Genomic DNA, 19,855 nt, shown 5'->3' with positions numbered 1-19,855 from the left:
GTTTAAGGTCAATCAAACTGGTAACTTCAACCACAAGAATCTGACACCAGAAGAGAAGGTTTAATACTTTGTAATGCTCTGTATTGTAATCCTATTAAAGGAAAGTTTTACATTTTCACTTTCTTGTCAAAAATACCACTATCGTGTCTGTTCCTTTAAATATGAAGCTGGAGGCAGGAGACCTTTAGCCTAGCTTAGCATAAAGACTGGAAGCAGAGGGAAACAGCTAGCCTGACTCATTTTTAGAGGTGCTTATAGGCAGATTTTGTTACCTTTTGGCAGAACTAGGCCAGCTGTTTCCAGTCTTTATGCTAATAATATGTCATATATAGCATACAGACATGAGAGTGGTATCAATAATAAGATTTGGACTTGTGCTCTAAAGCATCTCTGTGGATTGTTGATGAGTTTGGACAAGACAGAAAATGTAAAGTGACATTACAGAAAAATAATAATCAGTGCAATTTGCTGTTATATTTTTCTGAAATCTTTGCTCATGAGTTCTCACCTTTCTTTTGACTTCAACTTGTCTTCATCACAAAAGCTGCTGCTGTCCAGTGTTTCCTGTGTGGTTTTATCCAGCAGTGATGCTCAGGGAGTTGCTTTAGTTTTGGTTGATTTGAAATACAGTATTGTGCTTTGCTAAAATATTTGATATGGTTACTGCAGTGAAACCTGGACATTTGATCGTTAATGATTAAAAACATATTAAAGAGTAAATGGGTTTTTAGGCAATCGTCCTTCACATCCCCTTGCAAATTATATGTTGTATTTTATGTAAATGAAGAAACAAACAATACAGTATTACTGAAAGCAAAAACTCAAATTTATTTTTCAAATAAAAAAAAAAAACTAATCCTTCTTAAAATCATATTCACTCACAGTATTTTTTCTATTAACTTTTAATCGACTAGATGTTAGTTTGCCTGAGCTGCTTCTCAGAAACGTTTGTAAGCAATCTACTTACAAACAAAATTTCCTCTTGAGCATCTCCTCGAGTGCAGAAGGACAATAAATGATCCTTGAAACTTGATATTATCTCCAGCAGTGACAGTCGCTGTGTTGCAGCATCACTGCTGAGTGAACACAGAGGACTAACTTTCTGCTTTCATCCTCACAGCATCAACTAACTGACTTTCTTCTCATTCATTGATTCATTTTCAGTTTTTATTTTTCTCTCCTCTGCAGCTTATATCACTGTGTGGGCTTGTTGGTGCTCTGAATGGGAAAAGAAAGTTATAGAATATTTCCCATTCAATCACCACCTTTGTTTGTCCTGATCTGATCTGGAGCCTTCAGCCAATCAGAGTCTGTGTTACCTTGCAGCTTTTCACTGTTTCACTGCTTCTGTGCTGACATTAACTTGACTCACTGCTTCTGTTCTTACAGCCATCGCTCTGCTTTTATTCTGATGTTTCTCTACAGGCAGCTGACTTTCTGTTTTTCTGTTTTGTCTCTTTTAGTGTCTTAATCTTCATCAGTTTGGCTTTCTGCTTCTGCTGCACTAACATCCTATTTTTCTCCCGTCTTTACCTTCATTGCTTGCTTGTGTGTCTTTACGTCCTTTTCAAAATGAGTCAGCTTGTTCTGAAAGGCAACTTCATATCATTCATGAGATGTTTTCTCGTTATTGCTCAGCAACATTCACATTGTTACTATAGCTACCACAGGCCAAACCTCAATAGACAGCCGAAGTCTCGCCTCTTCCTGTGTCCCCAATGGGACCTTATTTTGGGAAAAAATTGTATGGTAGTCAGAGACAATAAATTTTTTGATCCAGTTTGAATTGTGCCATGCATTACACATAAGTCTGTTAATTTAAAAGATAATTTTGCAAGTCAAGAAAGTCACAGTTTTTCGTAGATTTGTCATAGTATCATTTAGTTTTGTGTGAAACCGCTCAGTGAGCTACATCCCTTGTCTCGCACAATATACGTCACCAACACTAGCTAGCTAACTTCTGTTATTTTACCTCATGTGTTTTATCCAGCAACTCCTGGTCTTTTATCAGCCAGGAAGAGAAAGAATGAGCGAGACCCGTTGCTCGTGTTAGTACATCCCAGTAGGAAACATACAGGCCTCGTAGCTTCAGCTAGAGAGAAAGTTACGACGTCACTTGTTTGATTTTCTAATTACATATTTTCACAGTCTTATATTTCAACAGTTTTACGTCAAACTGTGACTTTCTTGACTTGCAAAATTATCTTTTAAATTGACAAACATCATATGTGTGATTCAAGGTGCAATTCAAATGGGATCTAAACATTTTTGTCTATCGCCTTACTCTGCATATTTTTTTCTAAAATAAGGTCCCACGCTGGTCCACCATAAGGGGAGGGACTTTGCGTTTCTAATCAAGAGGACACTGTAAGAAACCCTAAAATTAATTATGTAAATTGGTTGGTTTCCTTAATTGTAATGTTGGCTAACCTGATTAGGGCTGTCACTAAAGATTATACTCTTGATTAATCAATTTGATTTTTAGTTTGTGTAGTCTCAAAAAAGAGTGAAAAACTGTCATCACTGATGCTTCAAAAGTCTTGTTTTGTCCGACCAACAGTCTAAAACCCAAAGATATTCAGTTTATAATGATATAAAACAGAGAGAAGCAGAAAAACCTCCCATTGGAGAAACTGCAACCAGATAACAATTATCAGTTTGGCTTTAAAAAAAAAGAAATGATGATAATCCAAATAGTTGCTGATTAATTTTTTGACGGCTCTGGTTTCAATAGTCTATTTGATGATTTTGGATCCAGTTCCAAGTTAAACATCTCTGAAGCTAACACATTTCTTCTTATCAAATCTTTAACTTCGGGTTTCCTCTTAATAGCAAAGAAACAGTTTACAAAAGTCCGGTAGCCGCAGATTATATCAGCTGTTTCTTATTAACATTAATGCTGTAAGTAACAGACTAAAATAAAACTGCTGTTGTCTCAGCAACGTGCTCGCTGCAAGACGGTGTCTGTACTCAGCTGTAGGCGAAGTCCAGCTGTTATTATGTAGGAAAGTACAAATGATCTCGACCTGAACACTCATGTCTCCTACGGTAGAGTGATTATCCTGCTGTGTTTCTGTGTGTGTGTGTGTGTGTGTGTGTGTGTGTGTGTAGTGGTAGCAGTGGGGGCAGCCATCCCAGCAGCAGCAGTCGGAGCAGCAGCAGGGAGAACAGTGGCAGCGGCAGCGTGGGCATTCCCATCGCCGTACCGACGCCTTCCCCACCTTCCACCTTCCCAGGTAACACACACACAATTTTGGAGTTTGATTGTATGTTTTCTGATAAGACACCAGGACACCTCTGTTTTAATGAGGCTAACGAGGAGCTTCATAAATTAAATTAAATAATTGATTTCCTTCCGTCACTCCCTTTTTTCGTCTTTTCTTCCGTCCTATTCTGTTTTCACTCCTCCAAACATGTCATCTTAATAAAAATTGCTGTTAATTTAAACATTTACCAGCAAAATATTTTTATTGAACCACACAAAAAGCTTATTTTTTGGATGTGATGTTTGAATATCTTCTTGTAGCAACGACTGCTTGAGATATTTCCAGTTAAGCTGGGGTTTTTATTCCTTTCCTGCTTATCTCCTTCCTCTTTTCCTTCCTCCCTTCTTTCCTTTCCTCCTTCTTGAAGTTTCCCCGACTGCTGGACCAGCTAGCTCTTCCTCCACTGCTCCTAACTCCTCTCCCTCCCCCTCCCCAACTCCTTCCTCCTTCTCCTCCTCTTCCTCCACCACAACCTTAACACAACCCAACGCACTTTTGCCACCAAACTCACCTTCACAACACGCCGACTCGTCTCCTCAACCTAACACGCAATCAAACGTACCCGCCAACACTTCCCCGCCCTCTGACCCCGCCCCCGACACGTCCGACGTCCAATTGATTGTTTTGCCTGAAGAACCGTCTCCTCTCCTTCCTCCTGCCCCTCCTCCTCCACTCTCCTCCTCTTCCTCCTCCTCATCACCTGCCGAAGGTGAGTTTCTCCAACGACACCACCTCCTCCATCGCCTGCTCTCTCCCTTCCTCCATTCTCCATTTTCTTACCAAGAAAAGGAACTATTCTTGTTTTCTCTGCTGTGTTTTCATTACATTGTAGAGATGAAAGTGAAAGCTATTACTAATGAGTGTGTATTTATATGTGTGGTGCTGATGTGATATTCTTTTTAGGGTTGGCTTCAGATTAGGGCTGCAATTTAAGATTTATTCTTAATTACTCTGCTGATTATGTTTGCTATTAATCTATTTAGTTTAGACAAATCTCTTTTTATGAAATGTTGTGTCTCGCATCAATCTGATTTAGATGGTGTCGCGTCAATTTTAGGAGTCACTCTCTGCCAGATAAACTTTCATTCATATCAAATCAATCATTTGAGATGATAAACTTAATAGCTCTGACATCCCGTATTTGGAGCAAGTAGAAACAAAGTGTGCAGAGTCAGTAGGCTGCAGCTGTTATTTCAGTGTCAGATTTGTGTCAAATACATTTTTAATCAAACTTTCATATCTTCTGCTGCTCATCACATTTTCAGGTTGTTAACTGCACACAACATGCAGTTGTTTCTTAATGCTCATTCTGTCACCATTTGGTTCATTCGGCTGGTTCTTCATCTTCGCATCCTGCGTTTTCATTTGTGGTTTGTTGTTGGTTCACTGTCAAATATAGGCTGCTTTAACACAGAAGCATTGCAGATATACAAGATACATAAAACAGTTTGTGTGGAACATGTACACATCCTTTTTTATTAGGTAGTTTTTATCACCTTGAGGCCTGCGATGAGTCCAGAGGGTCTTAACTTTTCCTGTTTTCCTATTCCTGTTTTTATCCATTCAGGCTGGAAGACAATTATAGTAAAAAAAAAAGTGTTGTTGTTATCACCTCTCTAAAATGTAGAGTATTCAAACAGCCAAAATCATTTCAAATACATTCATTTAATTACCAGTTTTGTACTGGATTTACACCAAACACCGACCGTACATCTGTACTCTGTCTAAGCTCGTCCCTCTCTGCTGTCTCAGGTCCCATCGTCCCTCAGTTCTTCAGTATGAATCGGCCTCAGCCCCGGCAGCAGAGTCCACAGGTCGGGGGGTCACTGCCGTACCGCCGCCCTCCCTCTGTGACTGGTCAGCCAATCGAAACAGAGAACCAGGTCAACGGCGGCCCCTACTACAACCAAAGCCCAGGTATGCACTGTAACACACACCTGATGAAGCTCATACTGTTTTTGTTTTAGACTGTGACAAGTGGCGGGTTTACTGGTCTTCTCTGAGGTTGGGGGTTAATTGTCATTATTTGCATACCTTAAATATTTTGGGAATCGGGACAGAATATATAGAAAATGTATTTCAGAATAAAATGATTATTCAGATTGAGGTGCAAATACAACATTTTCATCCTAGTTGAACTCTTAATCTGATTATTAGTGTAATAAAAAGCTCAAAATGTTAATAATCTCTGATTTGTGTGTGTCGGCAGCCTCCCCCCCGCCCCCCTCCATCCTCCAGTTCAGTCCTCAGCTTCCTCTGATGGGTTTCGTTGCTCGAGTTCAGGAGTCCAGTAAGTAGTGAATGTGCTCAGGTTTTTTTTTTAATCATGCATCACAGAAATGTTTCCTTACATTACTTTTCTTGTGAATATCAGTACATCTGTATCTGGATTTACCTACATTTATGTGTCTGTGTGTCATCTGTTAAATTAAATCTTAAGGTGAAACATTGATTTTAAAGTCTTTTCTTCTGAACCCTTTTAAAATGTTTTCATCCCAGGTTGCCTTAGTGCTTTATTTTTCTTAAATCAGTTGGTAACAAGGTTTTAGGTATGAAGCACCTGTCTGTGTGTGTTTCTGAATGTATGATGTATTTTCTCACCTCCAGTCTCAGACGCCCCTCCTCCCCCTCACCCGGATGCCGAGAGCCAATCAGGGCCCGAGGAGCCCCTGCTCACTCCTCAGCCATTGGAGGATGGACACGAAGAGGATGACTCTGCAGTGGTGGAGTACAGCGACCCGTACGCTGAAGAAGACCCACCATGGGCCCCCAGAACATACCACGAGAAAGGTACGTACACTAATACAAAGTCCATACTGGTTTCCCCATTTAGTTTAAACTATTCCAAGCTGTGATGAGCCCCTCACATTTTGTTGTGTGTTGCATTATGGATAGGGATAGACATAATCATCAATAACCTCAAACTTACCTCAATAAGTACCTCTACCTGACAGAGCCTTCAGGAGAAAATGTCCCTGAGAACATTCTTATTACTTAATGTAATTAATTATTACTAAAATAATTATTAATTATACATTATATGTAAAGTAGGGCTGTCAATCGATTCAAATATATATTGATTGTGTTATTATTAATATTTTGGTGTGTTTGTCGCCCTCCAGTGGTGGCCATCTACGACTACTCGGCCGACAAGGAGGACGAGTTGTCGTTCCAGGAAGGAGCGATCATCTACGTCATCAAGAAGAACGAGGACGGTTGGTATGAAGGCGTGATGAACGCGTACACCGGCCTCTTCCCTGGAAACTATGTGGAGTCCATCATGCACTACGCCGACTGAGGACGAAGAAGAGTGTTTTTGTTTTCTTGTTTGTTCAGTCTCTTTGTCTCCGGACAATGTGTTGTCTCACTGCAGTTCAGTTTCTCAGATCTGAACCAGAATGGAAAAGTTGACTCAGCTCCAGTTTTGTTTTTCCTTTAGATTCACACTAATCAATTCAGAGCATGAGAACAAAAATCATAGTTCACTAATATTTTATTGTGACTTTAGTTTATTGAACAGAATCAGAACCTGAAAGTGAGTATGAGCGTCAGTTCAGACTTTGTTTTGTTCTGCTTTCAAGCTACATCTGTCTCTTTATACCCATAAGGCCTTGCATTTAGGGGTTCTTAATGCTGGTTCAGATTATGTTCTCAAACGATTATTAATAAGTTCTCTTGTTGGAGGACTGAGAGGCATTTCAGGCATCTTAATGTTGTTATTTGGTGTGAGTTTCACTCCAGACTTGTTTGGTGTGACAGTTCAACGTTTCTGTTCTTTTACAGAAGGTCAGAGAGGTCTCTTGTGATCACAAGAAATTTATTTCAAGGTGCCGACATAACAAGTTTGTTTTCTTGAAATCACAAAATCATTTTCTTCATCCTTAGCGACACAGTTTGCATAACAAATTCACACTCCTTCTTTTCTGAGTCATAACTCAGTTAGATCCAAACACAGACTTGAAACAGATTTAGTGTGTCTTGTACTTGCAAATATTGATATCCCCATATCAATATTTGCGTCCGCTTAGAAATCATAGAAAAAGGACGCTCCTTATAACTCCAGAAGCTGGCTGAAACATTGGAAGCAATAACAACCACCCCACAGCTGAAAGACACCTCATCCAGTTCATCAGACCTGGAGAGAGCACCAGAGACACCAGCAAAGCTTATCAAGACCCCTTTCTCCAGACGAGGACTGGAACATGAGGCTCGACCTCAATACGAAGCTGCACTTCCCTTCACAGATCACCTCCACATCACTCTGACCCGACGCAGCACTCTGGTCTGCTGCTGCCGGGACAGCTCTTCTTTGTCAGTCTGGACCGCCATCATCTACCCAGTGAACGTAGGCTGTTGGGGCTTCACCAGCACATCAACGTCTTTGCTGCTTCAGTACGAAGGTTTAACTGTGGCGAAGCCACCAAAGACCTTGGTGAGGAAGCAGAGAAGGGCAGCTTTTGGCTTTTAGTTGAGGAGGAAAGACAGGAATTAGGTTAAAGAAGCGGTGGTCCCCGGCTGATGACCCTGCAGCTGACCCCATGGCGCTGTTGGAGATGCGACAGGCAGAAACACTCACCTGTACGGTCCAGTTCTGAAAATACCAAAATATGTCATGTCTGGCTAAGACATGTAGTGACTCTGTAAAGAAAAGGAGAGAAAACCAAGCAAGTGTTCAAAGGACTAAGAGACATTTAATGTAAGAAAGTTAGACAAGTCTTCTTTCTTATCTTGATGGAAGAAGCTGTGAAAACATTCCTTCTCGTGGCGATGACACTTTTTTTGTCACCTCAACTTCAGCACTTTTTTTTTTATCATGGAATAATAATTTCATTCCCACAGGAAAACAAATCTTGTTATGTTCAGGTCTTTTTTTTTGCGATCAAAAGAAAATGAATTTAAAAAAAAGTGTGAGTACACTACAATATGTCTTCTCTGGGCTTCTGTAGGTTTGCCCTCTCCTACCCTCACCCCGACTCCCAACAGAGGACATTCAGTCTTTCCCCTGAAGTGTTTATTTTTAGTATTACCATGTGGGAACCCAGAAGAAATATGACATATGTCCAGTCTAATCCCAGAGTTTAAATAGACAGAATGAAAGGAAGCTATGCAAAAAACTCTTTTGCACTAAACACTAAATTCCGAGATTTTCTTTCTCCTTTCTTTGTTTTATTTTTGCTTTGTCTTCCTTCCTCTGAAGCACTTTTACAGACCGGCTCTTTCTTCTGATTGGCTTGAAACACACACATCAGTATGACCTTAGCTTTGGCACTTAAAGACTCATCGTTGTTCGGTCAAGAAAAATTGTTACTTAATGATACAAATACTGAAGTTTCGTTTACTAACAAATACATTGTTTCCTGTGACTGCTTCACAATAAAAGCCACCCAGTGTTTTGCCAGTTTTTTAATGTGAAGCAGCAACAGAAACAGTCGTGTTAGCATTAGCAGTAACTTAAGTCAGCTCTGATACCAGAAACTAAGCTTTGTAAATATTCCCAGCATTTCAAATCCTTCAAAAAGAGAAATCCTGAATCTGCCAGAATGTTTTCAGTTATTTATGGACAGAAGAGAGTTCAGGATCTGGATTTATCCGGCGTCTCAGAGTAGGAAATCCCTCCTAACTGGCCAGAAATTCTCAGAGTGATGCATCTTTTATTTTACTTTTAGGATTAATAGTAAAAGTATTTTTATCTTTAAAGTTTCCCCCAATAACTGACACTCTTACTTCCACTTTTTAAAGTAACTCCTGCTGCCGATCTTCTGTCTTTATCTCATCATCTTCCTCGTTCTCCTCAACCTCACCTGCTTTCATATTAATATTGTTAAAGATCATACAGATGCTGGTTTATGTGTGGTTTTAACTACACCTACACAGGTTTCAGTGCATAAGGAGGATTTATTTTATTTATTTTTTACGTCCCTTTTACCTTTGCCTTAACAGATACCCTTTTTACTTTCTCAAGAGCCTTATCGTCATTTTATCTGTCAATGAAGTAAAAAAAAAAAAAAAAAAGATATTGAGAACTCTGGGAGAAGAATTAGAGATGAAATGAAGGAATAAGAAAGACACTAAGAGTCACAAAAGCTTTACACAAATCAAACGGCAATAGAAGAAAGAACAATAACACTCAAACTCAATGAAGGTGTGTGAATGAAGTCATCCTGCTGTGACGGACAGTTTTCAGTAAGATTTGTGCCATAAATCTTCATCGATTTCCTTAACGTCACACTGATGTGAAATCTGTAACTTGAGCCTCTGGGTGTTAGTTTAGAGGTGATCAAGTATTTTACCATGAAGAAACAAATTACTTTAAATATATCAATGTAGAGGAAGACAATTATTTTTGGATTCGGGAAGATTGTAGTTTTCCCTATAATGTTGAACGTAACTCATCTGAACTTCTAGTTTGGAAGAGAAATCAAACATAAGCATTAAAACATTATATCAAAGGTACCAGTGGAGTTTTTGAACATTTAAAACTCTACACTGATTCCCCAAAATACTTTTATTAAGATAAGATAGATAGAATTTTATTTATCCCGATGGAAATTGCTAGCTTTAGGAATTATTTACGTGTAGCTAAACAAAAGTTAACATACTTGTATTCATGTTGATCTAAATTAATAGGATCAGATCAGGTTGACGTCTTCCTCTAGGCATCCAGTGAAGTGTTGATGAATTCATACCAAACTACACCATAAAAACTGCCATATTTAACATGGATTCACACATATTTGAAGTCTGACCTCTGAGCCTTTTCATTCCTTGTGGTTTTGCTGCCTCAGCCTGTAGTCGTGTGGTGACGTGGACCTGAACAAGCCGCCTGATGGAGATTGTGGACCAGTTGCCAGTGTTGAAGTTTACAGTGTGTTTGCCTGCATGCCTGATATATAACTGACATTTTTTTTTTTTATCACAAATACTCTTTTTCTTTGTATTTTATTTTTTTTCACCAACTTGCTTTATTGTCTCTGTTTGATCAGCTGGAGATTGTGATGTTTTTGTTCTGTGCTGTTTGGTTGTAATAGCCCTTTAAAAAGACGTCCTGTGTGTTTGGACTCCAGACTGATTCTCAGATGGAGGTGGATATTTTTGTGCCATATATCCAGGTGTTGTGGTTTGAATGCAGGTGTGTGGGAGTGTGTACAGTGTGTGTGTGTGTGTGTGTGTGTGAAGCAGTATGAACCAAACCTTCCCTTGTGGACTGAAGTGACTATGGACCTGAAACAGTGTCTCCTTGTTGTACAGTGTTATTTAAGAGGCACAAAAACCAGAGTATGCCCATCCCTGACAGGAACATTTGTATTCTCAGCTGTGCATCTTATTTTCCTGAAGATAGAGTTGGTGTTCAGTATGAAAAATGTTTTGTACAACATGTTTCCTCCTGATGCTGCTGAAGGTTTTGTTCTTGTTGTTTGTTACAGAAGAAGAATTCAACAGACCAGTAAAGTAGAAACACTACAGTGTTCAAAAGCAGCCACGAGTGCATCACATTAAAATATTTAACCTTTCAGTGTTCTTAGAATTACATAAGACAGTTTCCTGTATTTTCTGTTCCTGAAAAACATTATAATTTTGCTCCATGCTGCTTAAGGTCAATTAGTATTCATGTGATTATAAAGCCATTCAAAAAATAATGCGAGTCAGCGTCAATGCGCACAGCAATCACACATTTTATTCAAGGAATGCTTCTCTCATTTATGTTTTATTTTTTATAATGTTTTTTAAAGCTGAATGCAACTCTGCTGTGGATGCAGATATGCAGAACGTAAAAGACACAGTTCATAATTCAATTATAAACAAAATTTGACATAATCAGACTGAACTGCAATTTAGTTTTCACTTTACAGTTCAGTCTGACCATCATGTTCATGCTTTCTGTTTGGGAAACAACTGACCTTTTTGTCATTGAGACATCTTCATTAGATACACACAAATGGAAGTTTATTTCGAAAGGACACTATGCATGTAACAAACGTCTATTGTTTATTAACCCTAACCCTTTTTGATGTAGGAAGATGACGTTCCTCATTCTTTAGCCCGACTACAAAGCTCTGATTGTCTCAGTTGTTTTAACATTCGGACATCGACTGAATCAAACTTTTGACAATCAGGTTGGTTTCTCCTGAACATGTTGGCATACTCTGTTTTTTGTTTTGCCTGCAGTTTCCCTTTAAAATAGAGTGGACTGCAAAATGAGATGATCTGTGAAATGTTAACAGACGGCTTCTCTTAGGCTGATTTTACCAGGAATCTGCTTCATCTTTCTCCCCAGAAAACCAGCTCCATTCTGAATCTGATTCCAATTTGGGAAGTTTGTGCTCAAATTCATTAAAGTCTAACAAATCTAATATAAAATATGTTGATCTCCTTTGTTTCTTATATCAGCAAAAAGCAGTTTATAAAGTGTTCAGGTGGTAACTAAACAGCAAATATGAGACCTTTCTGGGAAAACTTGTGTTAAGTTTTTTGAATGTTACTGAAAAACAGGTTTCACCAGAAATAATGACTCACCTTTCAAATCAAGTCTTTGATCTCCATCTTTTCATCAGGACTGAAGTGAATTCAACATGTGAAAGTCAATGAGAGATTAAAGCTTTCTCCTGGATCGTTCTTGTACACTTTAACCTGAGAGCTCTTTAATGAGCTGTGGTTTATCTCTCTCTCAGCATACTGATTGAATCCTAAGTCTGCATATTTTCCTGGTAGAACGTGACATCTGGAGAAACGTTCTACTTTCCAAACTGAACCTCGACTGAAAGCACATCGCTCTTTTGTAAGAAAGGAAATAAGTGAAATTATAAAGTAAATGTTTTAACAGCCCGTCTGTGTTAGTCTCTTATGTCAAAGCCTCAAGTTAAATTGTTGAGTGTTAATAAAATTGCTGCATATCTTGGCGTGTTATTGGCACCTGTATAGCAGTGGAACAATGACCTACTCAAAAAAACAGCTAGATGTCAAAACTCCACAGGGAACCTTCAATTTTCAGTATAGTAAAACATCAAGAGAAACCAGAGTCGGAGACAAACCTTTTATTTTACAAGTTTATTTGAAAAAAATGTAAATGTAGCTGCTGTCCACACTAACATATCTCAACCACTATTAGCTGGATTGCCATGAAATGTTGTACTGATGTACAAAAATGTTGTACATGTTCCCTAGAGGATGAATCCTGCAGACTTTGATGATCACCCCAAGAGTAATTAATTTACAATGATACAAAACAGAAAATCATCACATTGGAGAAGCTGAAGCCATGTTTTAAAAATAAATAAATAAATAAATAAAAAGTCCATCACATTTTTCTAGAACCCAAATTGAGGTCTTTAAATTAATTGTTTTGTCTGAAAAAAAACAAAAAAACATTAAAAACCCAAAGATACTCACTTTCTTATCACAGAAGACAAAGAAAAGCAGCAAATCCTCACATTTGAAAAGCTTACTACAATTGTGATTAATTGATTATCAGAATTGCAGATTAATTATGACAAGTAACTAGGGGATTAATCAGCTCTGGACATCTATGTGTGTGTGTGCCACCCAGACATTGTGTTACATTTGCTCCAGTATTGTCTTTATGCCGACATTTGATGTAAATATATTACATTAATAATAATAATCGATAACTTTCGATAATTTGAAAGAAACAAAAAGAAATGTACCTATTGGTTTAATAATTACTGTCAATAAAGTTGTATCTTGTTTCCATAATATTACATCTTAATTTATTTGTTGATATATATTATTATATATATATATATAATATTATAATTTGTATTAATAAAAATGTAGTGCTGTAAAAAAATACAATATTTGCATCAGGAGTTGTAGTGGAGTAAAGTAGCAGAAAATAGAAAGTACAAGAAATGTACCTATCAGTTTAATAATTACTGTCAATAAAGTTGTATATTTTTTTCCATAATATTACATCTTAATTTATTTGTTGATATATATTATTATATATATTATATTATATTTTGTATTAATAAAATGTAGTGCAGTAAAAAATACAATATTTTCCTCTGAGATGTAGTGGAGTAAAGTAGCAGAACATAGAAAGTCTCAAAATAGTACTTAGTTACTTTCCACCCCTGATTGTTATTATTTCTGCAGCAGAAATTTGACATGGGGAAATTATTTTTTAACAAGTTACAACTTTTATTTTGACAGCACAAAACACCGGAACTACATCGCAAGGGCTTCTGGGTAAAGCAGTTCGTCAGCCTGTCAAGTTAACATTCATTTCTGCTCAGTTTGATCTTTAAAAGTGTTGTTTTGGAAGTTTCTAATTTACAAACACTAAAATAAAACACATTTAATTCCCACATATTATCATAAAGTGTTAGAATGACTTTTTTTTTAGTAAAAACAACAGTCCGATTGGTGCCGGAAGTGAACCCCCGGAGCACTAAACTACACTACCCATGATGCCCTGCGCCTGAAGGAAGGGGTCAAGTCAGAAATTTAAACAGCTAGCAAGCAAACAGCGTTTAACATTCCTCGTAAACACTTCAACCACAGCGGAATAATTGATAATAGATGTTTTCTGGTGTTGTATGAAGCTACCGAACAAGTCCAGTGTGGAGTTTATCTAACGGACTCGTCAGTTGTTGCCATGACTTCACCGGTTTTCGTCAGTTAGCGTTGCTAAGCTAAGCTAAGCTAACTCGTTGCTAACGTGTGATGACTTTCAGACTTGTGTTGTTGTTTTGTGTCCTGCAATACAACATGAATAGTTGACTGTATCAACAGAGAATACAGAGTTTTATATAACACCAATCTCCGTCGAAGTAAAGACCATGACGCTCGCCCCGAAGGAGCTGTCCAACCTGCTGAGCATCATCTCGGAGGAGGCATGCACCAACACCTTCGAGAGCCTCTCCACTCACTTCCACCACTACTTCGGTAAAGCGGAGCACTTCAGGGTGGGCTCCGTGCTGGTGATGCTCCTGCAGCAGCCGGACCTGCTGCCCAGCTCCCCGCAGCGGCTCACCGCCCTCTACCTGCTCTGGGAGATGTACCGGACCGAGCCGCTGGCTGCAAACCCCTTCGCTGCCGTGTTCGCTCACCTGCTGAACCCAGCACCTGCAGGGGAGGAGCAGGAGAAGGTGCTCTCAGGTAGGGCTGGACATGATGATGCACAACCACTTTATTGTTGTTCCTGTATGTCCCAAGACAGATATCCTTTAGGATGACAGATGTAGCTGATTATGAAATCCACAGAACATCATCTCATGCACTGTCCCATTTCCATACTAGGCAAGGCAGCTTTATTTGAATAGCACATTTCAGCAACAGGGAAATTCAAAGTGCAGAAGAACATTAAGACATAAATAAAACAAGAGTAAAAGTAATAGTGCAGTATATAAGATCATTATCTGGTTTAATAAAAGGCAGCAGCATCAAACAGGATTGAAGCTTTGATTTAAAAGAACTCAGAGTTGGAGAAGTCCTGCAGTTTTCTGGGAGCTTGTTCCAGATATTTGGTGCATAAACACTGAACGCTGCTTCTGCATGTTTAGGTCTGACTCTGGGGACACTAAGCAGACCTGATCCAGATGACCTGAGAGGTCTGGATGGTTCATAACATAGCAGAACGTCAGAAATGTATTTTGGCCCTAAACCATTTAGTGCTTTGTAAACCAGCAGGAGTATTTTGAAATCAATTCTCTGAGACACACTATCTACTATACTACTACACTACTACACTATCAGTGGTGGAAAGTAACCAAGTACATTTACTCAAGTACTGTGAGGTACCTGTCTGTGTATCACAGTGAATCTGAACCTCAAGAGTACAGCACATGTTCAATGTCCCATAAGTCTGTTCTGTGTCATGTGATCTCTCCAGGCTTCCTGCCTCCCATCACCCAGCCAGAGAAGTTCTTCCTGTCCCAGCTGATGCTGGCTCCGCCCAGGGATCTCTTCAAGAAGACGCCCAGACAGGTGTCCTGCATGGACGTCGGCAACATGCCCCAGTCCATAGACATCAGTGGGCTGCAGCTAGCATTAGCAGGTTAGTACACACCAACACAGCCATTTATCTCCTGAAGAAACCAACACCACTTATGTTTAAAGGCTGGGGCTTTAAGTGTCCCTGAAAATATAAGGTTGTTACTTTTGTTCAGACTTTGAATATGAATGAAGTAACTAAGTGAACAATTTGAGCATTTGACAAATGTGTTGGAGCACACACCATCAGCGTGGTATTTTTTAATTTAATTTTCCATGTTTTGTGTCTTCGTTGTGCAGAGCGTCAGTCAGAGCTGCCCACTCAGAGTAAAGCCAGCTTCCCCAGCATCCTGAACGACCCCGATCCAGATTCATCAAACTCAGGATTCGACAGCTCCGTGGCCAATCAGATCATAGAGTCTCTGGTCACAGGGCCCCGCCCTCCACTGGAGAGTAAGTGTTTTTTGATGCTAATGTTGTTTTAAATGCGTAGAAAACAGAACAAAGTTACACGTTTAGGAAGTTTCCACCACAGGAACTTGAATGGAACTCAAAGAACCAAGAATGTTTTTAGGAACTGCAGATCTAAACCTGCGTTTTGACTAAATTTTGTTCCTCTAGAATAGTTCCAGGTGGCAATGATGGTTAAACACAAACACAGCAGCAGCTACAGCTAGTTACCGCTTCATTCACAAAATAAGGAAGTACTGGGTGTGACTCATATCAATATTAGGAGGAGGGTCTGACATTTTTTTTATGTTTATTAACATTAAAAACAAAGTTTCTGTCATGGCATCCAATGATTATAACTCATTGCTGTTCACATCCTGACTCATGGTGCTGACTCTCTGAATGTGCCTTTATAGATGGTGCAAATGTTGCCATGGTTACCAAAATGGCAAGTAGACTAAAACAAACTACCATCTGCCATCTGCAACCAAAATAAATCTAAGATACACCAGGCTGCTGGTTGATGGAAACGTGTGGTCATTGAACACGTCATCTGTTCTCTTAAAGCACCATAAAATGTGCGTCCTAACAACCTGTCCACCTGTCTTCGTCCTCAGGTCACTTCCGCCCCGAGTTCATCCGGCCGCCACCTCCTCTGCACGTGTGCGAAGACGAGCTGGCGTGGCTGAACCCCACCGAGCCGGATCACAGCGTCCAATGGGATCGCTCCATGTGTGTGAAGAACAGCACCGGCGTGGAGATCAAACGCATCATGGCCAAGGCCTTCAAGAGCCCGCTGTCCGCCCAGCAGCAGTCACAGGTGAGGTCATGTCACGCTGTGTCAGGTCACATGGTTGTTTAAGGTTTTTTTCTCCAAGCCCATTGGTTCCTACTGAAGACATAAATCTTTACAAACACAACTATGTGGGTTGATTTTTTTAAAAGTGATTTCCTAAAACTTTTAAACGTTTTTAATCAAACAAACAGGAGGAAATAGTGCATTTGTTGGGGACTATTTTCAGTGATAAATTAATCTGAATTTGGTGCTCTGGTGAGTATTTGAGGCAGCAGGACGGTGTATGTGGGATATATCAGTGTTTTCTACATGCACAATACTTGTTAGATACATTCACTGTTGGTTAAATTCATCACTAACTCTATCTCGCTCGCTCTCTCTTTCTCTCTCCAGCTGCTGGCCGAGTTGGAGAAGGACCCAAAGCTGGTTTATCACATCGGTCTGTCCCCGGCGAAGCTGCCTGACCTGGTGGAGAACAACCCGCTGGTGGCCATCGAGATGCTGCTGAAGCTGATGCAGAGCAGCCAGATCACAGAGTATTTCTCAGTGCTGGTTAACATGGACATGTCGCTTCACTCCATGGAGGTCGTCAACAGGTGAGGCCACTGCTCTCTGTACTGTATGTGAAGGTTTTCTTGCTTAAGTGAAAGTACTAATACCACAATGTGAAAATACTCCATTACAAGTAAAAGTCCTGCAATCAACCTTAGTTAAGTAAAAGTATTATCAGCAAAGCAGGAAAAGTAAAAGTACTCATAGTGCAGTAAAATGCAGTATTTTACTGTTATACTGTACATGATGTTTCTGAGTTCATATTACTGCTGCATTAATGTGAATGTTGCATTTTACTGCTGTCGATTTTTTTAAGTCTTTTATATACTGTTGGCTAGTTTAATCTACAGCAATGCATCACATTCTATAAGATCATTATGTTTGTACCATCACTGTCCTGTGAGAACCACGTACTGTATCTCTAAAAAGTCAACTTCTCATTTCTGCTTTGTGACAATGCATTTTCCAGCTGATCCATGAGGCTTTTTAAAGAGTTTATTTAGCTTAAGAACTTGGTTAATTTAAAGGAATTAAAAGGAATGTAAAGGAACGCTTCATTCTTCAGTTTATCACAAACATTCAACATCAACACATCTGGAGATACGTGGTTTTCTCTGGACAGGATTGGGATGACAAACTGTAATCTGAAAAGTAACTGAAGCTGTCAGATGTAGTGGAGTGAAATGTACAATATTTTCTCTGCAATATTGTGGAGTAGAAATATGAACATAAAATGGAAATACTCAATTAAAGAACAAGTACCTCGAATTTGTAATTAAGTACAGTACTTGAGTAAATGTACTTAGTTACATGCCACCACCACCACTGTGTCGGTCAGAGTCAGACAAACCAAAGTAAATTAATGTCATTGCTTCAGGCCTCTGGAACACATAGATATCAATAGATTAATTGATAGTAAATATAATCCTATTTCAGCCATAATGTAGCAGCTGAGATAATTTTGAGAATATAGAATATAATTGTAATTTTCCTAACACAGTTTTATTATTGAGTAAGGAGCTTGTATTTACTTAAATTACCAAAAATGACAGATTTATCACCTCAGAAAATGTTGAGTGAGCTGAATTTAAAAGAGATGCTTTTGTGTTGTGATTAATAACAGAAGTTCAGACACACAAAATGTTTTATGCTTTAATTTCAGTTGCTTTTATTCAGTCCAACAACTTTATTTGTGGCACGGTTCTTTGCTGCTGCACAGGTTGTGAAGATGCATGTGGCCCTTAGTTGGCAGTGTTAACAGGATTATTAGACTGACTGAAGTTTCTCTTTAATGGTTCTTTAAATGTTGATTTTCTTTCTTAAATCCGCTCTTGTTGCTTGTGCTTCCTCAGGTTGACCACAGCTGTGGACTTACCACCAGAGTTCATCCACCTCTACATCTCCAACTGCATCTCCACCTGTGAGCAAATCAAAGACAAGTACATGCAGGTACAGTACAACACTTTATTCATAATAATAATAATAATTAAAAAATGCTGTATTTTATTAGATATTCCCTCTAACAAAAACAGAAAATGTGTTGAAAGAAATTCATTGTAGTGTCTCTTTTGAGACGCCAAAATGTCAGCAAAACAAATCAACTGTTTCATCTCCATGAGCCCTGCTGAACTCATTAATATATCACTGCATTCATTTTACCAGTAGTTGTATTCCTGTACATTCATTTGACATTATTCATAATAATTATTTCATACAAGATATACTAACCATGCCAAAAGATTAAAACAGAATAACAACAAAACTGTTAAAGCCCATTATTTGGTCCACCTAGCTAAAACTACTGCAGTCTAATACAACAGTCCTGCAATAAATCCTCCTTTATTAATTTTTAATGGTCAGTTTCAGTGTGGATGCTGTAGTTCATGCTTCTGTTGAAATAGATTGCATTATACAGAGATTTGTTTTCACTGATGTTGTCTTTCAGAACCGTCTGGTCCGCCTGGTCTGCGTCTTCCTCCAGTCGCTGATCCGAAACAAGATCATTAACGTTCAGGACCTCTTCATCGAGGTTCAGGCCTTCTGCATCGAGTTCAGCCGCATTCGAGAAGCTGCCGGCCTGTTCCGCCTCCTCAAGACCCTGGACACCGGCGACAACCCTGCCGAGGCCAAACCTGCCAAATAATGATCCTCACAGAGACATTGCACAGACAGTAGAAGTGGCCTGAGTTACTAAAATAATGCCACCTTCATCAAAAATATCAAAGGGACATGGTTTGGTTCAACATTCTTCATGTCTTTGTACATCACAGGAGCAGAAACTACAGCAGCCGGCTCAAATGAGAGTTAATATTGTAAATATGTAGTGACGTTTTCTTCAGACTTTGAAATCCAGTTCTGCCTCTGAACTCTGTCACCATTTCCCCCTCTCTCTTTTCCAGAAGTTTAAAAAAAGGATTAACTCAGTTCACCATTTCATTTTTTTTACCAGTGCTCTCTTTCCTTTGGAAATCTTGCAATTTTTCTCTAATTAAACAAATTGTTTAATTGAATCTTGTTGTTGTAGTTTTGTGCTTTCATTAATGTTTTTTATCATGTCAGTGTCGTCCTGTTTGTTTTCATCTGGCTGCTATGAAGAAACAAATCAATGTTTCCGTCTCCTCATCGTGAATGCAGCTCAACATTTATAACTCCTCAAAGACGCCTGACACAACTGTGATGAGTTGCTGAAAACTTTTTTATATGTAGACATCAAGCTGACCTCCAGTGTGACCATGTGACCCTTGATTGAAGAAGCTTCATTTGGACATTTTGGGAAACGTATTCTCTCGAGGCAGATGTTCAGATTGATACCACTCTCATGTCTGTACGCTAAATATGC

At 39.0% G+C, this 19,855-nt stretch overlaps 2 protein-coding genes across 5 annotated transcripts in view; both read left to right on the top strand.

Moving 5' to 3' along the window:
• Positions 1 to 12,089, top strand: part of LOC119499692 (abl interactor 2-like) — a 32,823-nt gene extending 20,734 nt beyond the window's left edge. For 2 of the 4 annotated variants that reach the window (XM_037788846.1, XM_037788845.1), the window contains 6 exons: positions 3,112 to 3,236; positions 3,634 to 3,975; positions 5,019 to 5,183; positions 5,476 to 5,556; positions 5,874 to 6,056; positions 6,389 to 12,089. In XM_037788846.1, the coding sequence (XP_037644774.1) occupies positions 3,112 to 3,236; positions 3,634 to 3,975; positions 5,019 to 5,183; positions 5,476 to 5,556; positions 5,874 to 6,056; positions 6,389 to 6,564 (1,072 nt within the window). In that variant the 3' untranslated portion in view covers positions 6,565 to 12,089. The remainder of the gene's footprint in view (positions 1 to 3,111; positions 3,237 to 3,633; positions 3,976 to 5,018; positions 5,184 to 5,475; positions 5,557 to 5,873; positions 6,057 to 6,388) is intronic. The other 2 variants (XM_037788847.1, XM_037788848.1) reach the window with 1 other exon arrangement.
• A 1,601-nt stretch (positions 12,090 to 13,690) lies between these two features.
• On the top strand, positions 13,691 to 19,526 carry cnot11 (CCR4-NOT transcription complex, subunit 11). Its single transcript, XM_037790629.1, has 7 exons — positions 13,691 to 14,384; positions 15,118 to 15,282; positions 15,519 to 15,671; positions 16,286 to 16,488; positions 16,858 to 17,060; positions 18,369 to 18,465; positions 18,962 to 19,526. The coding sequence occupies exons 1-7, from the start codon at positions 14,066 to 14,068 to the stop codon at positions 19,157 to 19,159; spliced, it is 1,338 nt and encodes a 445-aa protein (XP_037646557.1). The 5' UTR covers positions 13,691 to 14,065; the 3' UTR covers positions 19,160 to 19,526.
• The last annotated feature ends 329 nt before the right edge of the window (positions 19,527 to 19,855 follow it).

Source organism: Sebastes umbrosus, chromosome 13 (assembly GCF_015220745.1).
Source record: "Sebastes umbrosus isolate fSebUmb1 chromosome 13, fSebUmb1.pri, whole genome shotgun sequence".
Taxonomy (NCBI): Eukaryota; Metazoa; Chordata; class Actinopteri; order Perciformes; family Sebastidae; genus Sebastes; species Sebastes umbrosus.
The sequence above is the reverse complement of the archived record's forward strand: the minus strand, read 5'-3'. Positions and strand labels throughout refer to the sequence as shown.

Coding starts and splice junctions, on each gene's coding strand:
- cnot11 (XM_037790629.1), top strand. CDS start 14,066: ATGACGCTCGCCCCGAAGGAGCTGTCCAACCTGCTGAGCATCATCTCG. Junction 15,672..16,285: donor GCCCCGCCCTCCACTGGAGA/GTAAGTGTTTTT, acceptor CTTCGTCCTCAG/GTCACTTCCGCCCCGAGTTC. Junction 16,489..16,857: donor CCGCCCAGCAGCAGTCACAG/GTGAGGTCATGT, acceptor TTCTCTCTCCAG/CTGCTGGCCGAGTTGGAGAA.